The sequence below is a fragment of the Odontesthes bonariensis genome, chromosome 13 (genome assembly GCF_027942865.1).
Source record: "Odontesthes bonariensis isolate fOdoBon6 chromosome 13, fOdoBon6.hap1, whole genome shotgun sequence".
Taxonomy (NCBI): Eukaryota; Metazoa; Chordata; class Actinopteri; order Atheriniformes; family Atherinopsidae; genus Odontesthes; species Odontesthes bonariensis.
In genome coordinates, this window is record NC_134518.1 from 20,964,167 (window position 1) to 20,991,189 (window position 27,023).

General features: G+C 39.0%; 1 protein-coding gene across 3 annotated transcripts; it reads left to right on the forward strand.

The window, feature by feature from the left end:
* Nucleotides 1-24,597, forward strand: klhl4 (kelch-like family member 4). Of its 3 annotated transcripts, XM_075481528.1 has the most exons (12): nt 1-118; nt 4,335-4,801; nt 11,701-11,862; nt 13,012-13,148; nt 13,644-13,840; nt 16,152-16,364; nt 17,970-18,156; nt 18,240-18,464; nt 19,883-20,045; nt 21,477-21,689; nt 22,689-22,860; nt 23,262-24,597. In XM_075481528.1, exons 2-12 carry the CDS (start codon nt 4,341-4,343, stop codon nt 23,319-23,321), a joined length of 2,190 nt encoding a protein of 729 aa, XP_075337643.1. In that variant the 5' UTR covers nt 1-118; nt 4,335-4,340; the 3' UTR covers nt 23,322-24,597. The 3 variants fall into 3 exon arrangements, with proteins under 3 accessions (XP_075337643.1, XP_075337644.1, XP_075337642.1); XM_075481529.1 differs by lacking the exon at nt 4,335-4,801; XM_075481527.1 differs by lacking the exon at nt 1-118 and having other exon boundaries at nt 3,103-4,801.
* Nucleotides 24,598-27,023: the final 2,426 nt, after the last annotated feature.

Below are 27,023 nucleotides of genomic sequence, written 5' to 3' on the forward strand. Positions count from 1 at the left end.
AAGGAGAAGAGAGTTAGAACAGTCATGCAGATCGTCTTTGTTGGCCATTCATTTTAGAAGTTAGTTCCACCATTTGAATCTTTGAATGCTAAGGAACACATAGCCTTTGTTTTTTAAGGTAAGAGGAGAGATTACTATTATTTCAGAGGTTTTGTTGCAAGTTAACAGTTATTTCTCCTTGCCAAAGAAGAAAATTGTGTGATTTTTTTCTGTCTTTTAATTTTTTGTTACATCATGCATTTTGACTAAGGTTTGTCAAATGTTTCTATTGTCTCTGCTGTCAATATAGAGGCTACCCTTGTCTGCTTCGTCAGCCACAACTTTTTATCTTGTCGTATTGCTGACTCTAGTTTGTGAATGGCGACATCCCGCTTTTAGGCTATGCGTTGATAGCGAATAATTAGACAACCCTCTATTTCAAAGTATTACTTTATACTGTGACGGAATAGCAATATAGAAAGATTTGAACATAGTAGGTGTGATAATTCTGCCTTTTTTCACGAGTTTCATTCCAGCATATTCATTCAAAGGCTACAGTAGACCTTTTGAGGTATCTAACAGGACATGTATGTTCACTGGGGAAGCAAATTAGACTTCCCCAGATGATAATGTAGTTTACCACATAAAACTGACATCTCACATCACGTGTCCTGCAGAGAACAGCCAGATGGTGTCCTTGACTCTTGTAAGAATGAAATAAGTTACACAGAGTGATTGCTTGTTACTATACATTAGATCATATCGCACTAAAATAGACTTTTATTATGGTATTACACATAGAATTGACATTTGGATAGTGTATAACGGGAGTGCTTTCATTGAGAATCCATTTTGATGTGCTGGTACATGTTGCATTAGTGCTAATGGAGATTTTGAAAATGTGCTGAATTTCAGTATGAGCCGTCTTTTACTGATAATGAGAGACTTTAGGTGCATGGCCCTCACTTCTCTGACTTTTATTTTTCAAATTAATTCTTTCTATGTTCCACATATACAGCTGAATCTGCATTAATTCGATTCTTATAAAAAATGAACGTAAAAATGAACGTGTACCTTTAAACCAAAATTAATGCATGGAATAGAAAAATATTTGTCTGGCAAAAAAAAAAAAAAACAGGAGATTTCTATTCTCACAGGGTTCTGGCTTTACGAGTTTATAAATCCAGATAAATGCATGGAGTGTTAATTACATGCAGTGATAAACACCAACAGATCTGTTTGAAAATTATGATAATCAAACCAAGGAAAAGCTCATTTCATTAGCTTCAACATTTTTTGGAGTCATTTTGTGCAGTTGATTAAAATCCCCAAGTATGGTCCATTTCTGAATAACAGCATAGTGTAGTTAGTGAAATCTCAACCTGAAAATAATGTAGTTAATAGCAGTTAATAGCATTGTAGCAGTGCAGTGCCACAAAAGATATTTGCCAAATTCTCAACCGTATCATTTCCAAATAACATAATATGTATCTCTTTAGAAAAATTAAATATACATACTGTATATATATATATATATATATATATATATGTATATATATTTACAGAGAAAGCTCAATATATCCGTGTCTTCGTCTCTTGATGGTTTGACATTATGTTCTAAGCTCTTCCACTGCTATAGTATCATTAACATAAACACTTCAGTATAAGAAGAGGGTGATCCCCATGCTTAATGCAGTCTGTCAACATCCTGTAGTCCCTGCCATAGAGATGATTTGAATAATGCATTCACCAGACCATCTTTAATTTAATGTCCTAATTTCAATAGAGAACCCCCCCCCCCTCTGTAAAAAAACCCAAAATTAATGCCCTTATCATAACAGGTTTTTTTTTTAAAAACAAACAAAAAACATTTTTTTAGCACAGAGAAACATTAAGACTATTAAAAGAGATAAACTTTGGAAAATGTAGCGGGAAGGATTAAGATTAGCAATTCATCAACATTTGTTAGGAGAATAACTACTAAATAACCACTAATAATACTAATAACTACTTGGACTCTAATTGGCTTGAATTGGATTGTCTCTTTCAAGTGCCCTGAGATGACATTTGTCGTGATTTGGCGCTACATAAATAAAACCCAATTGAATTGAAAAAATAACGCATTTTATTCATAGCCAGAGAATGGATTAAATATATTGCAAGTTTACCCCAGAAAAAAAAACATGGGCAGTTAGGATTTTAACAGGTGCATATTGACGCTGTAGCCGGTTGAGGCCAAATCTACAGTGGGAGGTGGTGTAGGCGGATGAGAACAATTGAGTGCCAGGTTCTCCTCTCACCTCTGTAATGGGGGTGGAAATTAGAAAAAACAAAGACAGCGCTGCCTTTTCATATCCATTTATATGCACAGGAATAGAGGTTAAATTTGGTTTGTTTTTGTTATTCATTATTCCTAACATGAAGGTATGGTGCAAAACATTACTAGTGATGCACTTATGTGACCACCGCTATGGAATATTATGCTGGTAGGATAACGACTGTTGAGTTTCTGATTACTTTTGTATCTTACAGTTAATGGGGCATATACATTTCTTTTGACAACAGGATCACAACAAATTACTTAAAGGCTCTTATACACCTAAATTGTTTTGAAGAACCGGTGTCGACGAGAGGCTCCCTGCTGGGTCTCCTCACATCGCCATAATCTAAACAAACAGAATCTGTAATCTGCACCTGTGCAAGAAGATCTAGCTTGCCAGTTGGCATACATTATATAATTAGCCGAATTGGGCACACAGGTAGCACCGTGTGCTTTGTGGTTTTCTGTAATTTCAAACAGAGCTACTCTCTGATGACTCGTGGTTATCAGATGGTCTTAAGTTTTTTTAATTCTAGATGTCCACATTGCTGTAGCTTGCAATTGAGAAATGAAGATGACAAATAAGGGAAGATTGTGGTTGTCATGTTAAGGTTGTCATTAGCTTTCTGTCATCACTTCAGCCGCTCTTCTTGTACAGCCATTCACTACAATAGACTGCCAATAAGAGCAAAGACTCTTACTGACAGCTGTGATGCCAATTCTTCAATTGGAATCAGCTGAAAAATATGAGATGGATGTCCTCTGATGCTCCAGATGTCTCCAATGGGGATTGTTGGATTGGTGTATAAGGCCACCTAGAAAAGATCCATCCTAAACCATGCTTCCATACCACAGTTGTCATATGTAGCTGATGGTTCCAGAATTAACTAACTGTGCACCCTTTTTCTGTGCTTTTTACTTATAATAACAATAATGTAACAATAATGTTTAATAGCTTCAAGTTAATGCAGAAGCGAGGTCTGATGATAAAAGGAAAAGAGAAAAAAAACATTTTTCAGATGCTCTGACTGTGGAATAGGCAGCTTACTGACCTTGAAGGTTCATCAGTATGTACTTTTTCACTTCTAATCGCTGGGGGCTTTCAAGACAGTTGACTGAGGGAGAATATTTTTTCTGCGTGGCTACCTACATTGAGACATTCCCCCATGGGATTCTGTTTGATGTGAGAACAGCAGACTGCACAGATGTGTGCTGGAGTGAAAATAATTTATCTTGCCCTTGTTGGTGTGAGTCGTCGTGTGTTTTGTATTAATGAGAGATATTAATGTATCCCATCTCCGTTTGCTTAGAGTACTGTATTTGCAAAATCGTGTATTTAGTACAGAGGATTTAGTAATAATCCTCTGTCCCTCCTTTAGTAAGCAGCGATTTACTTTGTTAAGGTGTGACCTCATCATCCTGGCTCCACGATACCCCACCTCCCCCTCGCTGCAAGAACAGGCAGCCACCTTATCCCTCACACATACAGCAACATACACCTATTCATACAGAGCAGCAGCAGAGGGGTTTAAGAAGGGCTTGTGAGATTTTTTTCATTTTGATTTCAGTGTATATATGTCTGGCTCTTGGAGAGAGTGTGTGTGGTGTGTGTGAGTGCACATGAGAGACAAGCTGAGAGGGAGAGAGAAAACGAAACAGAGGAGGCAAAGGGGAGGGAGCGAGGATCATGCATGTGCATTAACTCAGCTCCAGCGGCACAGCAGCAGCAGCAAACAGAAACAGCAGCAGCACAGGAGGAAAAGAGAGAAAGAGAAAGACAGAGAGGGAGAGTTGGAGGGAGGGTAGTACTCTCAGGCACAGGAACAAAAGCTGCAGAAAGCCGCTTTCTATCTCCACTAAAAGAACAACGGAGGAGTGATTCAAGGAGGAGGAGGTGGTCATGATAGTATTGAGACAAAAACGGAAGAGAGCAGGCATATTGTAGTCAGTGAAGACTGAAATCAAGGCTGTTCTCTTCTCTGCTCTCCATGTTTTTGGGCACTCAACGTACCATTGCCTTCGTCTCCAAATACAGAGGAGGATGTCTGTGTCAGGGAAGAAGGAGTTTGACGTGAAACAGATCCTCAGGCTCCGCTGGCGCTGGTTTAGCCATTCATCTCAAGGTTCTGCTGGAAGTGGAGGGGGCGGTATTGGTGGCGTGGGAGGCTACATCCAGCAGGATGGCCTGGACCACAGAGGAACGCCTGTCCAGGGACGGCTGAAGAGCCACTCGCGGGAAAGAGGTGTTGGAGGACTACGGAAGACTAACAGCCCGGTCCACAGCATTTTGGCACCAACACCAGGCCCGACACCAGTCTATGTCAGAACGGGTCATCAATCATGGCATCATCAGCCGAGCACCATCCAAGGCCTCCAGGTTAATGAGGAGTCTTCAAAGAGCAGCTCCTCTCCCAGTGCTACAAGGAAAGAGGAAACAAAACCTGGCCAGGAAGATGTGAAAAGCAGCACAGAGGAACCTGCAGAGGTGCAGGCCAGAGAAAGGTATGGCTATTAATGAGACTGAGAAAAGTCAAATACTGTCATGCCTCATTGTCAATAAGTGAAAGTAGCAGCTAAATAAAAACAGAATATAAGTCTGATGGCTGAGGCAGCACCCCAAAATTACAAGATAAGTTTTTGTTTTATTGATATGTACAGCACTGCTCTAAACCATAAATGTAATTTACATAGTAAGAAACATGATGAAAATCTGCTTAGATTTTCTTAGAATAAATACACATAAAGAGTGCATCTGCTACATTTGAACTTAATATTTGCAGTGCCATCTTGCATACTGATCCTTTAATTAAGCTAAGATTAAGTTATCTGCACAGTTTTCATTTCTACAGTTTACTCAGCCTCGTCAGCTGCCACCATGGCTCACTTGGGGACAGCTCTATCTCACTGTCGACAGCATGTCAGACAGGATAAACAAATAAAATACATTTTCAATCATTTAGTGCACTGAAAGCCCAAATCATCCACATAATATGTATTCGCCTGATTCCTCTAAGTATAGCGTTTTTATGTGGCAGACTCATTAAGTTAAAAACGGATGACAAGAAAAACTCACAACATCACGTCACAGAGCCTGGACCTAGAGAAAGAAGCAAAAGTGCAATCACATGAATTATCTCCTGCCTGGTACAACTATGTCCACTTTGAGCTAAAACTGTCATCACCAGTGGTTGGCACAGAGTCAATTTTTTTTTTAGCAAATCCTTATGCAGAACTCTCTCAAACCAGTTTCCCAGTGAGAAATCCCATCCCCTGCCACTCCATGTTGCGTCTCTCCTCACGTCATCCTCGTGTTCCTACATCTTCTTCCAGGTGTAAACAGGATTGGGTTGTGTGTGTGTGTGTGTGTGTGTGAGTGTGTGAGTCCGACAGAGCACGAGAGCACCTCAACATGATAGATGAAAAGACCAACTCTCCTTTTATCTTGTCTGTGACATTCTAAGGTGATTGGTCCTTAAGCTTTGCTGACTCCCCTGTGCTTTTGTTCCATGCACCTGGTGATGAAAAGAACAATGAAAGTAAACCTGTCTTTTTGTTTTCATACGAGGCTCACGTTGATTAGATATTTAATTCAAAAAACATAGTCTCTACCTTCAGCCAAAAATGTGTCAATGTGGATTAAATGAATGCCACAGGCAGTGGATGGTTGAGCTCCCTGAAGTGAACATAAATTATTCTGAGTTAAGATTCGGCTTCAGATTCAACTCCACATTCTGCTCCTCATGTTGGCATAATTGGCAGATGTTCAATTTTTGGAGTTCCTATGTGTGAAAACTACATGCATAAAAGATGTGCCTCACAGTAGAAATGTGTAGCTCTCAAGCTCTCTGGGACCTTGAGTTCATGCCGGCCATGTAAAATACAGCACATCCAGCATATTTTGACAATGATACTGAATTATTGAAACAGTTCTGCTCTATTGGATCAAAAAATCCATCCTTGACTCATATATCCTCTACTTTGGGGATATTGATTTATGGATTTAACAATGACAGATAATCAAAAAATGTTTTTTCCTGAAAACAAAAATGTAAACATTACAGTCTAAATGAGATTTAATAATCAAAAAAATTGATACACATCTTTTCCTCCTTGCATATGAAGACTTGCCCTGCCAGCAACTTTTCCTGATCATTCCATGCAAGAAATAGCAGAAAGCAGTTTCAGTAGGAGTACTTAGTAGGGAAAACCATATGTCTAAGATGCTTAATACCGTTTCTAATCAAAGGCATGCTTAATTAAAACACAGCCAATCAATAACTGTAACTTTGGGACAAGTACTGCATGTGTAGATGTACAACTTAGGCTGAATTATAACAGTGCTTGTGTGACACATCATGGCTCACACGTTTATCTGTAGCTTAGCAGATGTGTGGATGTCACTGAGATATGTACATTCATTTACTTCACCAGCTGGGTGGCCCTATTACGTCTCACATCATAAATCCTTGACATGTAATTTGTCACAACCCGTCAGACTTAAATCTAGAAAATCAGCTCTGCTGGTTGTGTAAAATACAAAAGTTTAGCTGTTCCTCTGTAGTTGGAAAAATACGTGCCAGTCATTTTTTGGTGTTTGCCTCACAGTGACAATCTTATTATACAGAGTTTTTATGAGGAAGCCCTCTCATCAATTGCTTAGTTTTTTTTCTTCTCATTAATTTGGTTTCTTGCTCCCCTATTAATTTTTCACATTGCTGTCAAATTTAATTAAACGTTAAGATAAATGAAAACAGCTCACAGCTTTTAGTTGTAACTTCACAAGAATGTAGAAGCCATATACATTATTTTCCAGTTGAAGATTTTAGTTCAATCAGAGGATTTATTTTTTCTTTAAGGAGAAAATGTACATTTCTATGATTTTTCTGTGAGTTTTGTATGTTCTGCGTTGATTTCATGATTACCCCAAAAGTTAGTGACGTGTTCATGTGTGGTCTGGGCTGTTATGATTATTCTCGCTCCATTAGCTTCCCTCTAAAATTTGAATGACCTTCTTGATCCAGCTGACTGCAACAGTACAAATCTACAGAGCAGTTAAATCAGGCATAGTGAAGAAAGTAGATGGATGTAATATCTCGTTTTCCATCTATATACACTATATTTGTATCGTCCTCATGACTCTCATCCAAATAACGTTTCGCAGAGAATATATGGAACAAGTTAACCCAAGTGGAATAGAAACCCTGACCTCCTCCACATAAACACTAACAGAGACTTGAGTCAGCGGGCTGTTAGTTTGAATGATATCTCAATTCCCTTTCCACTGCCTTGGAAAAGAAATACCACCACCTTTCCCCCTGTCGACAGCAGTAATTCAGATATTTATTGAATGCCTCATAACGCCACAAGTCTCAAATGGTCTGTGTGAGACACATCCAGCGGACACCTTCTTAAGATGCTGTAAATTGCAAAACTCCGTTTATCTATCATAATCCTCGAGAAGTTTGTAGATTTTATGGTTTTGTATGACAAATTTCACCTATTTTTCTTATCATGTCAGCATTCTGTATCACCAAGGCCATCTTACATGGAAGTCAAAGATAAAGCAGGAAGTAGAAAATCTTTGCGCTTCTGAACAAAGCTTTAAGTAGAGGTGAGAGGACATGCAGTCACATTAAATGCTGAACACATCCTCTAATTTCTGCTCAAATAAGGATCACCCTTTTTCTTTCAGCCAAATGGAGCTAATTCAGAGATAAATAATCCCTGACACTGTTTTCCATGAATTTATTAGTAAGGGCCATGCCATTATTCAAACTGTGTCCTCAGTCACCTTGCATACAAATAAAGTGAGGAGACATTGGTGAATGCAAATCAAAATGAATATATGACAATGATGAAAATTTTTTCTCAACACTGGCTGTATGAAAGGGTTAAAATTGCAAACTGGTTTATTAAAGTATGAAAGATCTGCGGCAGTATTTATGAAAATGCATAATTATTAGTATGGGTAAATTTGGAAATTTTCTGGTTGTACTTAGGCAACAGCATCTCTTAATGGTTAGAAATCCAAATGATTGGGTTAAGGTTTAAATACATCATGGTTAGAACTAAAACATATTCTTTCCATTTCGCCACATCACCATTTTAGCACAACCCATTTCAGTATGTAATTTCTTGTTTACTGGTGTACTGTTATCAATGTCCTTGTGAGGATCTTAACTGAGTTTGGAAGGATAGAGGTGGAGGATTAAATGATAATGAAATTCAATTCAGCAACGGACTTCATATGATTTAATTGTAATTATGAATTCCAAAGTAAGATGTAATCAAAACCGCCCTTCGAACTCTGAAAGCACTCTTGAAAGAATTAGAAACGAGAACTGAGGAGTCAGACGTAGCCCTGCTTTGTGTAAATATATTTCCATAAAATTAAATGTTGTCCGGGTTGTGTGGTTGTTGTTGTATATGTGTAAATATATGTTACATTACAACTGCAAATGCATTTTTTTTTTTAAATAGATGAAGGAACATCCATCAATGACATACACTCTGCAAGTTAACCTGCCATCAGTAAAGCAGTGAGGAGTTTTCTGCCAACATCTGCACATTTTTCAGATACACCCCCAAACCCCCAGCACATAAATACTCGCTGTATTGCTGAGGACACTCATCGACATAACCACATTCAGTGCTTGCATCACTTTGCAGAATTTGGTTGTTCGTAGTTGCAGCTGCTCTGAGGGCCACCATAGAGAAGATATAAGGTCATATATAATTCCCGGTAACAGCTGTGGCAATTTTCTATTACACCTACTGATATAAAGGGCCTGCTGACTGCACTTGGAGCAAATTTCAGAGGACATTTTCAGTATATGCTGCCAGAGGTCCTAAGTCATTATCACTGCTAAAGAGGTATAACAGTGCAACGGTACCTTCAGAAGAGAAATATCTGTTGTGAACTTTTGCGAGAAAGGAAAAGTGCAGAGAGAAAAATCAATTCTTGTATTCATTTCAGTCTCACTTTCTGGATAAAGTCCTTACAGTCCGTGAATGTACTTCTCTCAATACAAAGTCCCTATAGTAGTACAGTGCCTGTGAAAGTACGGAGGCATAAAGGTCTCATGGAATACATAGACTTGGCAAATGCTGCATGGAGCTTTGTTAGTTGTAAGTTGTTGGATTCTCAACCCGACTCGAGCTGCTCTGTAGCTTTCGGGGGAAAATAGCTGTTATAATCCATTTTGAAAGAAACATTTCCCATTTGGCCCAGGCGAGCACAACTTCCTCTCTTAGAGAGATGGAATTGACACTGGTCGGACTAAGAATGAAATTCTTAACATGTCTGACATTTACACTTAAGAGCTAATCTGGGCTGTAGAAGGCACATCTTGAAATTTCCAACCATTGATCTGCTTATCCTCACATAACCGCTGCATTGCTGCATTTGTTTGCCTCTTGTGGGAGAAAATAGCATATGGAAATTCAATAGAGCAGTCTTGATGAAACTGTGAATACTGCATAGCCTCCTCATCACCTGCTTGGCATTAAATATGCAGTGTCGCTGCACTGTCTTGGGGGCAACAGACACATTGTGGTGGGATAGCTCTGAGAAAGTGTGAGGAGCAAATGACTTAAGACTTAAGGTGAAATTGGCTTACTAAAGAAAATCTGCAATGGGACGATGTGTGATGATAAATGAAGCAGAGTTTTCTGCACTGGTATAACTCATTCAGTTTTGTAGGTAAATTTATGTTCTTTTTTTTTTTTTGTTGTTTGTACACAGTAAATTAAATCTATATGGTCCCTTCGTCTCTCTGTGAATTACTCAGTAATGTAGTATAGCAGCATTGTCCTCACAGCAGTTTTTCTGTCGCAAGGTGTTCTGGGTTTTTAGTGCCTCAATAAAATTGGGCTATACCACTGATGATCCAGCCCACTACAAGAAGTAAAATATACACCTTGGAGCAAATTTACTGCTCCCCAGAATGTGATATCAAAGCAATTAGTGTCAGAGAGATTGGTAGGCCTGAAAAATCCTTACAGCATGCCTTGGAGCCAATACAAAAGCAATGGATCTCAGTTTTATGGCCCGATTGCTTATTCAGTCTTGTTTGGTGTTCCTTTGCAAGACTCCAGAGTCAGTGGGGAATAGTGAGACAGGGCAATAAATTACTCTTGCATTTAGCATAAAGTCTCCCAATAAAGATTAGACTACGGGATACTGCTGTGACCGCAGTGCAATATAAACAATTCCCGGGGGTAAAATGTTGTTGCCATAGGTAAACAAAGAGGAGAAAGTTTCACGCTCTGCTGAAAACTTTATATTAGCGTGTTAAACAGGATGTCAATAAGAGCCATAAGAGCCACCACCCTCTCCGTCTTTCCTGCAATATCAATCTTAGAGTGTGCCAATACACGTTGCTGCCAAGCTGTTTATTTGCATTGACAAATATGTAACTTTACTTGTTAATGTGGCTCTGTCAGCATATGAGCAGCAATAGGAAGTGTTGCTTTAAATTGCAGCAACTTTGTGTCTTTTTTGAACACTATCAGTCTTCACACAGCAGAAGAACCAAGAGATGGCGTTGGATTCTCTTGGAGAGACGGCTAGGGTGTTTATATAGCTTAACAAACAGGCCTAAATGTCAGTGAACATACTTTCTCTGTGAAGGACACCAAAGTGACTGGGCTTTATTATTTGTCATGAGTGTGAGGGATTACTTGGATGCCTGTTTAACAGCGTGTAATCCAGCAGCCTGTGGGGACAGGGACTCGGCTTTGCCACAATGCCGCAAAAAAAACAGGCTGGTTGACTCGTTAAGTCCCTGTATTTTGGAAAACAGACATGTACACACAGATATGCAGATGCACGCAGCAACAGACAAAAAGCTGTGCACATGCTCTTTCTGGAAAGCTGTTGCATCGATTGTACGGCTTGTTTTTCCCACTGGACGGTAGTGCTTATTGAGCCACTTATGTATGGAGTTTAGTCCATAACAGTTTTAATTTCAGCTTAGAGTGGCAAGAAAGATGCAGATGCACCGCAGGGAGAAAAGGATTCAGGGGTGCCATGTGCCCAAATAAGCTCTTTTATGTCCTCAGTAATTTCTTGCTTATCTAAATGTGTACAGCTATTTTTTTTGTCTCTTGCTTTGTACTCGGGCAGGAAGAGTGAACACAATGAATTTGTTTAATTTAATTTGTCTAAATTAAGATTTACTGACTGAATTCACCTCCAGTTATTTGTGTTTTAAAGTCAGCGCTCATAGTTTGTTCTAAAGTATATCGAGTTTTTATTTTAACACAAGTGCTTTCAAAATGTATCACAACTAATAAAGTCTTCTGAGTTATGCACTTAGAAGACCCTGAATGCCATGTTCCAGAGGATGAAATGGGTGCTGATGCAGTCTCTCTTTTTCCCTGTTTCCTATCTTCCACAGGTTGGTTCTGAGCAATTTCTCCAGAATGAACTCCTCCGACGAGTTTTTCCAGGCCGCAAATCATGCAGAACAGACCTTTCGTAAAATGGAGACCTACCTCCAGCACAAGCAGCTGTGTGATGTTCTCTTGATAGCAGGAGATCACAAGATACCAGCTCATAGGTTGGTGTTTGTGCTTCTATCGACTTTGATTCCATTAATTACTCTGCATCTGCTATAGATTAGAGGTAAAGCAGCTCATCTGGATTCGGTTCATTAATCTGGTGACGCAGGCATTAAAGCTTTGGTTTGGATCACGGTTTGCAAAGAAATTTGTCGACTCGATCCTTCTGAGAAATAATTGGAAATGCAAATGAAGTATTTTCTGATTATCAGATGATAGCTGACATGCAAACTCCATCGTATCTGATTAGTTTGTAAATATCGACACTGCTGAGATCTAATTACAACACCGCCCTTCCTCATGTCCACATTACTTTTGATACCTGAAGGAATACTAATCCCCAGCATAGAGGTGTCAATATTTGGGCATCAAGTACCCAGTAGACTGGCTCAGGTGAACACATCACATGACATCTCCTTAATGATTAAAACCATTGTGCTCACTGAGTGCATCTGCTTGAATGCCAATTTACTGGTTCATCCAGACAGACTCATGAAAGACAAAGTGTCCTCAGAGACAGAAAACGAGCTCACTTGTAACCTCACACTGCAGCGATTGCCTGTTTTATGCGTGTCTTTATTTTTATTCATATTTGTGTTGCTATTCTCCAACAGTACCCAAATGTAAAGAAGTGTGAGGCACAATAAATGACACACGGTACATGCTTTGGAATTGTTGAAAAAGCCTCTGGTTTCCCTGCAGTGTCATATGATCTATCCTTTCCTTCATGAATACACCACTTTGTTATGGGAGTGAGACAAATGAGTTAACATAATTAGAAGTCTTACCATTATAGCTTTCCGAAAAAAAAAGATTTATGTGGGATAAAACCATTTATCATCCACTGACAAAGTGGAGTCATAAATTAGAAGGGATTACATTTCTTATGGTGACCTCAGATGGAGTTAAATCACTCAAGCAGCAGCACAGCACGACACATGAAACAGTAGCTGCATGAAATAATTCTTCTCTATAATTTGACTGAATAAATAATAATAAACTGTGAAGACATGCTGGTTATTAATGTGCAAAACTACATTTGAGGGCATGAAGCGCATGCTTGAAATGACCCCTCATCTAGATTATCTTATTAACATGTGAAGCAATGATAGGAGAATTTATCTTATGCATTTTTAATTTTATGGCAGACTGGTCTTAAGTGCTGTTTCAGACTACTTTGCCGCAATGTTCACCAGCGATGTGAGAGAGGCAAAGCAGGAGGAGATAAAGATGGAGGGAGTTGATCCTGACGCCCTCAGATCCCTGGTTAATTTTGCCTACACGGGTGAGTGCTCATCAAGAAATTCATTGGCTCTTGTAAGTCATTATGAGATTCTGAAATCCTGCATGATTAGAATGGATCAATAAGACAACTCATCAATGGGATGACTGAGTGGGCAACTCTTCAACAGAAAATTGCTTTATTTTACTAGGCAAAGTGCCCTTTGGTAAATCCACTACCATGTGTTGGAATTAGATTATGCTCTTCTGCAGTATTAAAAGGGAGACCTGACATGATAATCATAACTATTAAGTATGTTTTGCTGTCTGGTTTAACAACAGAGCAGCTCACATGTTATCCAGGCTGTTTTTTTTTTTTAAAGAAGAACCTCAACAGAAACTAATCTTCATTTTACATATGTCCACGTTTAGTACTTTGCTTGAACTCCTCTTTTTGCCATTTACTCGACTGAAATGTTGTTTCAAGTGATTTTTGCAGTTTTGTAGATATCTTCAGTCGTGTCAGGAAAAATTTATTTTCTTCGTCCTGACATTGCAGGTGTCCTTGAGCTGAAAGAGGAGACCATCGAGAGCTTATTGGCGGCAGCTTGCCTCCTCCAGCTTTCACAAGTCATCCAGGTCTGTTGTAGCTTCCTCATGAAACAGCTCCATCCCTCCAATTGCCTTGGAATACGATCCTTTGCAGACGCCCAGGGCTGTGTGGACCTGCTGAATGTGGCTCATAACTACACCATGGTAGGACCGTGAACATGGCCAGGCCACATTTATATGGTGGGCTAAATAATTTATTTGCAATAAGAGACTGTAATCCTCACTGGCTGAATGTACACTGGCAGCTATAACAATGAAAGCCATGATAGTAAGAAATGTTTTTAAAAATGATGTTTAAATCTTGAATATACTTCACATGAAAGTATAGCAACATTCGTGAAGAACTGAATTGACTTTGCTCAAAAATGATGGATAGTATACTAACTTCCTCTCTGGATGTATCTAAATTTTATCGTGCTTGCATCAGCTCTTTCAATCAACTCTTTTTCCTATGTATATTTATTGCATTTAATAAAGTCGGTAAGTAAACACAGATTGTATAGATAACATTTTTTTTCTAGACTCACAGTTCAAAACACATTAATCTTTTTCAGCAGTTCTCTGTTTTTAGCCCAGTTAATTTGAATAACCCGCCATGAGCTATAAAGGAATACAATATTGCTTCCTTGGTTATTTTTATTTTATCATTTCAGCTGAGATGATGAGCACATTTGAATAGAAATGGAATAGTTTCACGCCTTCAATTTATACAGTTTGATTGTGTGTTGTCAGAAGAGATACCACATTGCTGCACATTGATTAGTGCACAGCCATACGTGCGTTTTCAGTGTATTTCTCCAAGGAATAGTTGCACTGGTTTAAAATTCATCCGCATATTTGTCAGATCATTTTTTTTTGCCAGTCATGCAGAAGTGGCAGCGCGAGGCAGGCGTTATCTCCTGAAGGACATCTGCTCACCCAGTTTACATAGCCCCCATCCCGGAGCAGGAGGTTAATCTAATCATCAAACTGCACAAGAGGGCCAGCTTCCTGTTCAATCACTTCAGTAATGAAGAGGGAGAGCTGTGGGCTTCCTGGTACACCATCCGCTGCGTCCTGAGTGGACCGAGTTGTGTTTTGATAAGCTTGGTTTTCCTATTTGAGCGAGGCAGCCAGGATCTGCCTCTAACATCCTTTTCCTCTATGAAACAGTTGCATGTTTCATGTTGCAGTACATAGAAATATTTTGTTAGATTTGATTGATCAATCTGTATTTCAGAGAATACTATTAGCCGTCTGTTTTTGCTAGCCTCTGCAGATGTTAATCACAAAGGTTTAGTAAAGTAATCCTCCCAGCTGCAGACTGATTAAGCAACAGCTCTCCTCCTCAAAAAGCACTGATGTTGCTCAATAACTGTTTTGTTGTAGTTAAACCCGTTAGAATTCCTTCCTGCTGATCTCGTTTTCCAGGCAGTTAATTCAACAATGACGATCTGAAAACACGATTTTAAATGGAAATGACACAACCTTGGTTAAGCTGTCAGTTTTATTGTCAAATGTTTTAGAATGCTCACAACTAACTGATCTAAAACAATGCCAGAGTTGGATGGAATTTCTGCCCTCGGCTTTTACCAGAGATCGATAGATGTCCCTCATTTCATTAAGCCTCTCCATGTTAAGCTCTTAAAACCTGGCCTGATTAAGATCAGACCAAGACACTGTGATTTGTTGCAAGTTGATAATCGATAGCTTGTTTGTTTTCTGTAACTCTGGAGCTTCCACTCTAAAGTTAGCGCAAAGTTATTGTGATAGCTGGGTAATTAATGCTCGGCCGCTCTGTTCTAAGAGTACACAGGGCAGAATTACAGCCAAATATTGCTCAGCGTGTCTTTCAAGTGTTTTACTGCTGGAGATACTATAGATGCATAGAGGTAGGAGAGGGTTTTATACAGTATATCATCTCTAATGGAAGTGCCCAGAGACAAAGACCTTGAAGTGGTAGTCATGCAGTGCTGTCATACTGGCTGGGCCTCTGGCCAATAAATGGAAGATTAATCATTACTAAGGCAATAGAGAACAGCTTCCACATAGCTTAGAGCTGGACACAGCATGGCCATACTGTTTCTCCTCAAAAGGCATGCAAAGGCTTATCGGTATCGTGCATGATTAGCAACAAAAAATGTCTCATTAACTTTTAAAGAAGCTTTTTTAAAAAAATGTTTTATGGCAGATTGATTTCTGTTATTTGGGTAATTTTCTGAAATGAGCAAAATGAGTATTTAACAAATTATCAGTTTTTCAAGATAAAAGACTCCCAAATGCCACTATCTTACTACTTGAGGCCATTTTTCTTCACCTCCCTGTCCTTTTGCTACTTGGTCCTCACAGAGACACACACAGACTCTCTAACACACACACACACACACACACACACACACACTCTGATGCAGCGAGCGTACCATTCGGCTAATAACTGATGATTATCTGTCTCCTCTGTGTCTCCTCTCTGTTCCAGGAACACTTCCTGGAGGTCATTCAGAACCAGGAGTTCCTGCTGCTCCCCACGGCGGAGATTGTTAAGCTGCTCTCCAGCGATGACATCAACGTTCCTGATGAAGAAACAATCTTTCAAGCTTTGATGATGTGGGTGAGATATGATGTCCAGCTTCGACAACAAGACCTTGGGGTGCTTCTGGCTTTCATCCGCCTGCCTCTTCTCCCTCCACAGGTGAGTACACTGAGAAGTGAGCATGTCTCTTTTCTGCCACTTTTACTGTCTCTTTACTGCCACTCTTTTCTGACACTTAACCACTTAAAATCCATGGCCAGCTGCCACTTCAGTGACCGAAAAAAGAACATTCTTCCTTCACAGCTTATTATGTGACAGCTTTTCATTTATTTATATGATTACTGCCAGCCTGTACAAAAAATAGCACATCTTTTGCAAAGATATGAAGTATAGAAATATTCCTGCCACTGAATTATTAATTTTTTTCTCATAAGTTGCCTTCCAAAACTAATTATACACACGTGCATGTATGTTATTTCACTGCAAATAAATTTAGGAAGAGAAAAGAAACACACCCACGGCACTATTGTTTGAAAAAAAAACAAAAAAAACAATGAAGCAGCTGCTTTTCTAAATAAAAAAAAAAACCCTGGACAATGTGATCTCATACACGAGCTATTTTCTCCATTGGCTTGGAAGAGGCTGTTTTCTGTGAGAGAAATAAACAAGTGAAATTAATCATTGTTTTTGTCAAAGCTGGAACTGATTTCAGCAGAGCAGTGCTGCTGACGTTACTTGCAGGCATAGCATGAGCAGAAAATAGACTTTAAATTCATGAATATGAAAAGTGTGGGGAAATATTCAACATTATAACATTTCATAAAAAGACAGAATACATCAAAAGTCTTATTTTAAAAGTAACTTCTTCAGTGTAGCTTCAGAGTCCCAGATAAATGGATATTTTCTAAAACAGTAGAATTAAATATGATACAATCCATTTACTGAACAGGTGCAAAATGCTTCATGTTCGATGAATTAAGCTGCAATACATATTATTCTTACTATATCTTACTTTATGGTAATGTTTGGTTGTATCTCTTATTATGCTTTTCTTTCTTCTTGCCTAAAACCTATAATCCATTTGTGCACAAAAATAATTCCTTCAGTGAAAATGAAGCTTATTTCTGAGTTATTTTGCTCTTCAGTCAGATTAACAACATCATTTCTAAGATAGTAAAACAGCTTAATCGGATTCCACAAACTTCATAAAATCAGCACAACTTCATCCAGTAGTTCCCTGCACTCAGTCGAAGGTCATTTCCTTAAAATCTAAACACTACACTGGAAAAAATGCCCCTCCAAAAATAAGTAACAAAAACAACAAATAAAAGACGTTTTTGCTTGAAATAAGCAAACAAATCTGCCAATGGAACTAGTGAAAATCGACTTGTCAAGATTTCTTAAAATAAGACGGGATATTTGGGACTTTTGAGATAAAAGTGATCTTGAAATTAGCTTTAGAACCTCTTCAAATGTCAAAAAAAGCTTGTTTCATATGAAATCCGACTCAAAACAATTTGTTTACAAGACTTTTTCATTTAACAAGATATTCAAGATGTATTGTCTTCAAACAAGTCCCTATGTCTGGCTGAAATAGTACTTGTTAGGCAGTTGTGTCTTATATTAAGTGTAATGAGATATTTTAACTAGAAATGAGACAAATATACTTGGTAAGACTTTGATTTTTTCCAGCGTAGGCACTGTCTCTGCACAGAGCCTTTAATCTCGTTGTGCAGCTGATTAATGGGATTCCTTGCAATGTAGCTCCTCGCAGATCTGGAAAACAACAAGATGTTCTCTGATGATCTGGAGTGTCAAAAGCTGCTGATGGAGGCCATGAAGTATCACCTGCTGCCTGAACGACGTCCCATGTTTCAGAGTCCAAGAACAAAACCCAGAAAGTCCACTGTGGGCGCGCTTTATGCTGTGGGAGGGATGGACGCCACCAAAGGTAGAACTCATAGAAAGTGGTTGCCAGTATACCGGCAATGAGTTTTCTTAAAAATGTAACGCTTGCTGTGTTTTTTATTGCAGGCTCTACCACCATAGAGAAGTATGACTTGCGGACAAACACATGGGTCCAAGTTGGAGTCATGAACGGACGGCGGCTGCAGTTTGGCGTGGCGGTGATAGACAACAAGCTGTATGTGGTCGGCGGGAGAGATGGACTCAAGACATCCAACATGGTGGAGTGCTACAATCCTATCAGTAAAGTGTGGTCCACCATGCCCCCAATGTCAACACACAGACACGGACTTGGTAGGTGTCTATGTCAGACAACTACAGGAAGCGATGTAGACTAAGAATACAGCCTGTTTTACAGCATTATTTCTTTGTGCAGGGCAATCTTGCGCATTGTATCGTTACTTTTCAGAATAAATCAGAATTTTAATCAGAGTTCAGGAGAAATATTTTTTTTTTACAAATGTAGAACAGCTTTCACAAGTGGTAATTCAATTGGTGGTTTATACCTTCATTAACACATTAATTAATCTATCAGGTGCCAGAAATTCAAGTAAAGTAATCAAATATCTTGTAATGCTTTCAGATTTGAGCCTTTTACCAGGTGTTACGACTTTGAAAATTGGACGCATGCTCAGAAGGGTCACAAATGATATGCTGGTAAAGGAAAAAAAAATATCCCACATTTCTTTGACGCATACCTTTGATATTTTCCTATACCAATATCAAAGCCTGGCAAGCTGTGCTGGCCCTGCTCTCCTTTACCCTTCCCTGCCCAGCTCGTCTCATATCCGAATCGTTTTGATTTACAGTTGAAACAGGTCCTGCTAACTGTGCAGGGAGATCTTGTCAAACATTCAGCTCACTCACCCGGTGTGATCGGAGGTATCAGCGAGCCCAGGAGATCACACTGCACAGATTACCTGGGCTGTCTTTGATCTACACTGTAGCAAATGTCTCTTGCTGCTTTGCTTATCGTGTGCATATTTTTAGTCTGAATATGTTTGAACTTAGTGTCTGTGAGGATCCCTTTATGGACATTTCCTGCTGTGTGAGTTGTGGGTGAACACAAGAGAGAGATTACGCCTTTCATTCCAAAACCAAGTAATAAAAAAGTAGCTTCATTATGAGAATACCAGATAGCATCTCACTGAGCTTCTCTGTGAGTGCAGCCATGCCCTCATGTTCCCTAGAAATAACTGAACTCTCACCCGAGGAAATGAGGGTTGTAAAATAGTTAAAACACACCTTGCATTGTTGCTAGTGGAAACTGCTTTCCTCTGTGACCTGGGAATGAGGAATAACAGCAAATTTTATAGTCTTCCTGTTTTCTGAATAGATTTGGGCCGCAGCATGAGTCAGACTGCTCTAAAATGGGAACAGTACCTCTGCTTCAACTCTACCCTCAAGATCCACTGGAAATATTTTTTGTTTAATTTAATTTTCACCAGAATTTCATTTACTTTACATTGTGCCTTATAATCAGAAATAGAAAAAAAGTAATACATCATTTCATTCGGCCTAAGTGGAGGGTGTGGCTTTTTGGCTATACTATATTCTGGAATTTCCCCTTGGGGATTAATAAAGTATAATTGTATAATTGATATGATTAGCTATGATTTTTGTGTAATTACATGAGTCGAACCATCATAAACACACAATCTCACATAATCAAAGTGAAAATTGAAAATTTTCTGTGCTTATTCTTATTCTAGGCATTGCTGTGCTTGAGGGTCCCATGTATGCTGTAGGAGGCCACGATGGCTGGAGCTACCTTAACACAGTGGAACGCTGGGATCCGCAGGCCAGACAGTGGAACTATGTGGCCAGCATGTCGACTCCACGGAGCACCATGGGAGTCACAGCGCTCAATGGAAAGTGAGTTGCTCTGCTCCTTCTTTACTACACTGACGGAATCATCTGAACACACAAGCGACCCTTAAATATGGTATAAATTTTACTAGCTATAGTGAATTATAGTATAGTATTCTTCTGGATCATTAAAATATGCTTTTAATATGGTACTGTGTGCTTTACATTTTCCTTTGTGATTTAAAAAATAACATATTAATAATTTAATGGCCATGCATATTGTTTTGCATATTGTAGCAGGTCCAACGTAGTTTTATGATAAAATCCTCTCTATCCACTTCCTGCGAAATCAATACAATAACATCCTGTTTTTGCTTGTCAAAAATATGTTTATACTTATTTCCTTGCATTAATATTCTGACCTCAACTGAAAGAGAGGTGGATAAGTTGAAGTACTTGCTCACTTTTAAGGCACTAAATGGCCTTTGCACCTAAATATCTCTCAATTGTATCGACTTGCTATAAGCCCCCCTGAATCCCTAGATCCACTGGTTACTGGGGATGGGCTTTTTGTTGTTTGTGCCCCCGTGGAACTCTCTGCCCACAGAATCAAACACACACTCTCTCAAACCTCTTCTTAAAAGTTTTGCAAGAATTTTGGGGGAAAAGAAATCATATATATTTTATATATTTTTGCCCTTATTATGTTTTGATCTGGCTTGTCTGTATTGATTCTTTTTTGGAGTGCACAGCTACACATTAAATTCATGTTGTGAGCTCTATAAAATGTACTTTCCATACATTTCCATTCCGTACATGTCGTAAACTCTTAAACCCTCCAGGATACTTTGTTTTTGAAAGTCAAGAACATGCAATAATCCAAGTAGGGTTGTGTAACTTGCAGTGCACTTTTCCCAGGAAAAGCCAAAATGCAGCATGAACACTGAATCAGACTTACAACATTATAGTTGAATTCCTATAATTTTCCTATATAATTGAAGACCTGCTGTCTCCATCTAGGTTACTTTGATAAGCATGGCAATTCATAAAGTGTAATCTAAAAGCTCTCTAAAAGCAAAACATCTCATGTATATGTATGTATAAAATGCATTACAACACAATTTAACTGTAAATTAAGCAAAGAGGCTCTCAGCTTGATCCAAATATGTTTGAGTGCTGAAGGAGAAAAGAGCCCGCAGCTCAGCTACGTCCAACATTCAGTGTTGGGTTATTTTTTGCAGCTGGGTCAAAAATAGACAACAAGCAAACAGTTTCTCCAGCCTCTGCTCTCTTGATGTTGGGCTTGAATGCTCCAAGCGCTTAATGCACTGAAGTGATCTTTCTAGAAAAGAACGCTCTCAAGGAAGGCGCCTTTGATAGGTGCTCTCCACCGACTCAGTACCATATCTTTTAAATCTATCACACGATCACGCCATCGTGACTACTTTTATAAACAGCTTCTGTCAAGATTCAGAACCCTTTTGTTTCATCTCTCAGACTGTTTGCAGTCGGAGGTCGTGATGGCAGCTCGTGTTTGAGGTCGATGGAGTGCTTCGATCCGCACACCAACAAGTGGAGCATGTGTGCACCCATGGCGAAGAGGAGAGGCGGTGTGGGTGTAGCCACATACAACAACTTCCTGTATGCTGTGGGAGGACACGATGCCCCCGCTTCCAACCACTGCTCGAGACTCTCTGACTGTGTTGAGAGGTCAGTAAATGCTTTACAAACGCACTGTTGTGTTTGGATCGCTGTCAAAGGAACTCTGCACTGGGTCAACTTTCTCATCATGACAAAAGAGAGAGAAACTTGATCCCCACCCTTTTCCTGCTTCTTTAGACATGTCTGTATAGCCACATGTTACTCAACCGAGGAGATGAGGTTCCACATAATTTCATTTCATCGTGTCTGGCACCATCTGGTGGCCAGAGTGTCCACCAAAAACAAGGACACCCCCCTATCATTTTTATTTGCCAACAAAATCAAGAAATATATGTCATGTCACTTTTTTTTTGTGCTTCCCATTATTTGAACTGACCGTATTCCATACAGTCGTGGTGTATATATATATTCATATCAGACCACGTAGGATTTAAAAAATATATTACATCAATATTTGACCTAAAGCTGACTTTTTTTTTTCTAAATACATGAATGACTTCCTCGCTCATGAATTACCAATCATTAAACACGTGCCGTGACTGGTTCTTTGTTCACGCTGAAAAGACTTTACCTCAGACCCCTTCAGATATCTGTGACTGAAGAGGGTAAGAATGAGGCCGTGCCTGTTAGTGGGAATTGGGTTTGTCACAATTTCACATTTTGACAATGCACAACCAAAAGCACTTATGATATGATATTATTGTGATACCAAGTGACAGCTTGAAAAATGTTTTATCGTTTTTTTTAAGAATTAGCTTTGTCAACTTTGGTAACTAAATCACCCGCAAGACAGGAGGTAAGAAGCTGTAGAGACTGTACAAAACCCCCAATTTGCAATCAGTCATGTTTAATTAGCTGGGATCAAATATGAATATTACGAGTGCAATATCAACACAATGTTGAAATTTCATTCTTTTAACATCACGACTACGGTCAATACTAGTACATGGCGACGCCCTTTGTGGTGATGGGATATTGTTTCCCTCAGAATACTTTGGCTGACTGGAACAATGTCATTCAGCTCTGCTTTTTGTATTGCTTTTACAGGTATGATCCAAAGACGGACACATGGACCACTGTGTCCTCCCTCAGCATTCCCCGGGATGCGGTGGGGGTTTGCTTGCTGGGTGACAGGCTCTATGCGGTGGGTGGATACGATGGCCAGTCATATCTGAACACTGTTGAGTCCTATGATGCTCAGAACAACGAGTGGACCGAGGTAATCCCAGCAGCTCATAGTAGTTTTTTGGTTTTTATTGCAACGCAGTCCCGCATTCTATGGCTGTAATTCTTGTGTTTTTATGATGCAAAAAAGAAAATATCACAATTCAGATTTCATTTGAGATACTGTAACTTCTGACATTTAAAATGATTCCACTGAAATTGTACTTGCTCTGCAAGAGCTAGTATCATGTAAGAGTAAGGCTTCAGTTAAAATCCCTCAGGAGCATAATTCCAATGAAGTCACAGAAGCCTATCAATATTTTATCGTGGCGTTTCTAGTTTTTTTTTTTCAACCCATCTTGGCAGTGTAGCCCTATTATCTGCATCAAGGGAAATGGGAGTTTCTGAAGGCAGCCTCTGATGAAAAGCTGCATGTTAACCTCTGTCTTCCTGTAGGAGGTCCCTCTCAACATTGGAAGGGCAGGCGCCTGCGTGGTGGTGGTGAAATTGCCTTGAGCGTTTTGTCTCACGACAGCATGAAAAACAAATGAGAGAGCGGCGGCGAGGAGTGGACAAACAAAACAACAGATCGAGGACACATCCTCTGAGAGTCTGTTTTCATTTTTTTTCACCCCTTTAACTCTGCTCTCCAGTTTTTTCGGAGGAAAACACAGACAGGGCCTTGCCCATAAACCATTGTTTCTAACATTAGTGAACATATCTGCCCACTGGGGAGGACTGAAACTGGAATGAACTGCACACTCTTCACATTCTCAACTGATCGAGAACTTTCATAGACTTTACTAAGCCGGAACACATCAGCACAAAGGCTTTGTTGTACTTGTTGTTGTTTGTTACAGTGGTTTTAAGAAAACTCATTTCAATGTCCTCAACAATAAAAAGTAATTACATTTCGAGCAAATAAGCCCAACTCCAGATTAGTTTATAGTTATACACAAACATGTGTTATCAGTGCCATCTCATACAGTATATTTTTGGCTTTATATGTCCCTTTATAGCTACGATAATAAGAACTGCTGTAATAAACAGTGTCTTTTCCTAAATGGCGGTCTAAAAAAGATTTTTACTCCTTAGATATGAACATAGAGGGTGCTGCGTTTGCCTGGCTGGTCTGAAGTAAAAACAGTTTTTCTTTAGCTTGTAGCTACAGAACGCCAAAGTCATGCACCTTTCTTGGATGTCTTGTAACTCATTACGCAAAGGTTTACAAGTTTGTGAATCACATAAAATATATCATATTGATATTTCACACTGCTGTACAGATTTTTGTTAGCTTTCTGAAACTACATTTGTGTTTAAAGCATCATGCCTAAACCAGTGCCGTCTGGTGATTACAGACTGTGTTGTTTATCTGGCTTTACTCCTGGAGTTGTTAGCTGAGCAGTTCTTTTGATTTATATAATGCATAATCATCTCTTCTGTATTGGTTTTCTTTACAACACAATGCCTTCTTGTTCTCGTTTAATCATCCTAACTTACACACCTCAACCTTTGGACGACAATAGACCATGTGGAACCAGATGCGCCTCTCTGAGTCTGACAGCTATTGTTACACATTTTTACATGCCGCACAAAGATTTCCACAGCAAATTTCTACATTTGTAGTTCGATGACCTGCTCAAGAAAATGAAAGAATACTAGTTTGTTCATGAAGAAAACAATTTCTAACTGTAATTATAAATCGTCTGGGGGCCAAATGTTACTTTACATGATTTTGTACAGCACGCAAACAAATAAATAAAATGACTTCAGTCTTCTCTGCACGATCAAATCTATGTTTCCAGCTGTGGCCCCACAGTGGGCGTGTTTCAAATCCTTTTGTTGCTCTCCTTTTATCAAACAACACCGGTTTCAGAACTAAACATGATCTTAACTTACATGTCAGCATTAACCTTAGTTTTGTTCTCATTGCAGCACCCACTTCTTAAATCAAGTAAACAAGTCTGTTGATATCGTCCTGTTTTTCTGCTCTCCCTCCAGCAGACTGCGGACCAACTGCTTCTGCTTAACTTCGTTTTTTTGTTTCTTATTGTTTACCCTCCAAATCGGCTCTCTGAGTCACCCTCCTCCAGCTTGTTTGGTGAGAATTTGATTGTTTTTTCTGACAAAATAACAGATTATGTGTCCACACATAAGGATTTAATTCAGAAATCTGTTGTTGCTTTCAAAACACAAAATATTAGACAAACTGAGTAAAAATTTATCTCATACTCCAAGTTTCTAGTTGTGTTTGTCTGCCCCACCTCCCATCATATCTCAAGCAAAATCAATAAAAGCTTACCTCTTCAAAGTGTAATACAGACGGCCACAACATGTCAAATTCATCCGCAAACATCTCAGTGAAGCTCATGTAAAAAGCATAGCGTAATGACTGTAGAAATATGTGACCATCATGATGACAGTAGCTTTATTTATTTTGACCCTGGAGCTATTTTTAAGCTTTGGAAATTTCCATTCATTTGCTTTGCACTCGTCTAATGCAAATTAGCTCAGCAATGCCTCATCTTAAATTTCACATCGGCTTGGATAAACGGCTCTGACACATTAGTCAAGTCAGGGGTCAGCAGCTTCAGCTTAAAACACACGGAGATACTCGGAGACAATCAGGGCAGCATAATGAGGCCATGAAACACTGCCTCCAAGCGAAATGCATCAGGTTTTCGAGCCTGATTCTACATTCAGCGAACCACGATAAATTGATATATTACCAAACGCAGCTGGACAAATTAAAAAACAAATTACACGAAGTAAATGGAGTGATTACGCATTTACTAAGATCTGCTGGGGTTTCTGGAGATCAAAAATATGATACAAATAATTCAGAAGTGAGAGGGAGCAGCACTATCTCTAATCATGGCTGCTTTGTTTTAGTTGCAACGCTGATCTCGTTTAGAGCAACTTTTAATTGTTGTTATTTAATCATTGTAGGTATTCAAAGAAATTTTTAGAGATGAAACAATTCCTGTAATGTGTGATTTTCAGAAGAAAATGCCCCTTATGTAAATAATTTATTTTCCTTTTTTTAACACGCCATTTTTTAGCATGCCATCGCATTATGCCACAAAACACTTACTTCACACCTTAAAAGATGCATCCCCTTTGAAGTTAGAAACACTGAGAAATTACTGACTGAGCTTTGGTCATTCGGTGAAAAAAAAAATTGAGGCACATGTTTTTTTATTCAAATCTATTTAAAATAAAATCCTTTGTTTTTCGCTGATTTCTGTTTTGTAACACGAGAACATCTCAAAGAAGAAAAAAAGAAACACTTGTGGCTGAAAGAATAAGAAATTGATTTTGAGAGGATGAGAAATGAATTGTGTGCATCCTCTGTAGAAGGACATAAAACAAACGAGGATGTGGAGGATTTAGTGCAGAGGTCCTTGACGTGTACAGAGATATGACATCTTAATGTATGTATTTTGTAATAATCCAGTGCAAAAAAGTCTAAATATACTTCCCCTAGTTTGAGTCGTTATTTGTCTTTATTTCAGACAAACAACAGACACCCACCCGGTGATGTAATCATATCATAAATGATCAAAAGAGGGCGCTGTTGCACTGCAGAGCATGTACTCCCCACCCTATACAGCAGATCAAAATCTCCAATACTATTACTGTTCATAATAAATGTCAACCAGCATTAAGAATGCTAAAGACAAATACTTGAGCTAATAACCCTGCATAATTATCGAGACATGATGATGAAATGTTGGGAAATTGGATGTTGAGGCTTTTCATTCTGTTACTTTCAATGAGCTTCTTTCTGACTTTTAAGGGAAGCTTGAAGGCTGAATAAGATGAATTCTGACTGGAAAGATGATTTGTCAGGTTTTAAAAGGATTTTGGCATTATGATTTCCAATAATTCCATATAATTGTATGACAGAGCTTAACAGATTGTTCTTTTTTGTTATCCCTCGCTGTGCCACAAGCCTTTTCAGGGAGAAACACTCCCTTGTATCTTATTGTTTTTGTGACAGCGAACAGAGATGGAAAGCGATGGGAGAAAGATGCAAAAACACAGTGCGAGTGCCACAGTGTAGTGGTTATTGGTGGTAAGACAGAGGGCACGTACAAAAGTCCAAAGCTTTTTCATGTAATATGTATTTCTGGCTTTATCAAGGAGTTTTCGTAAACTATAAACAACTGAATAACAAAAATAACATGCTTCATGTGTGGAATTTTGGATTTCACT

What these genes read in the sequence shown, in the direction of transcription:
- klhl4 (XM_075481528.1), top strand. Translation starts at nt 4,341, where the DNA reads ATGTCTGTGTCAGGGAAGAAGGAGTTTGACGTGAAACAGATCCTCAGG. An exon ending in AGGGATGGACGCCACCAAAG is followed by an intron (nt 18,157 to 18,239) that starts GTAGAACTCATA and finishes TTTTTATTGCAG; the next exon opens with GCTCTACCACCATAGAGAAG. An exon ending in AACACACAGACACGGACTTG is followed by an intron (nt 18,465 to 19,882) that starts GTAGGTGTCTAT and finishes TTCTTATTCTAG; the next exon opens with GCATTGCTGTGCTTGAGGGT.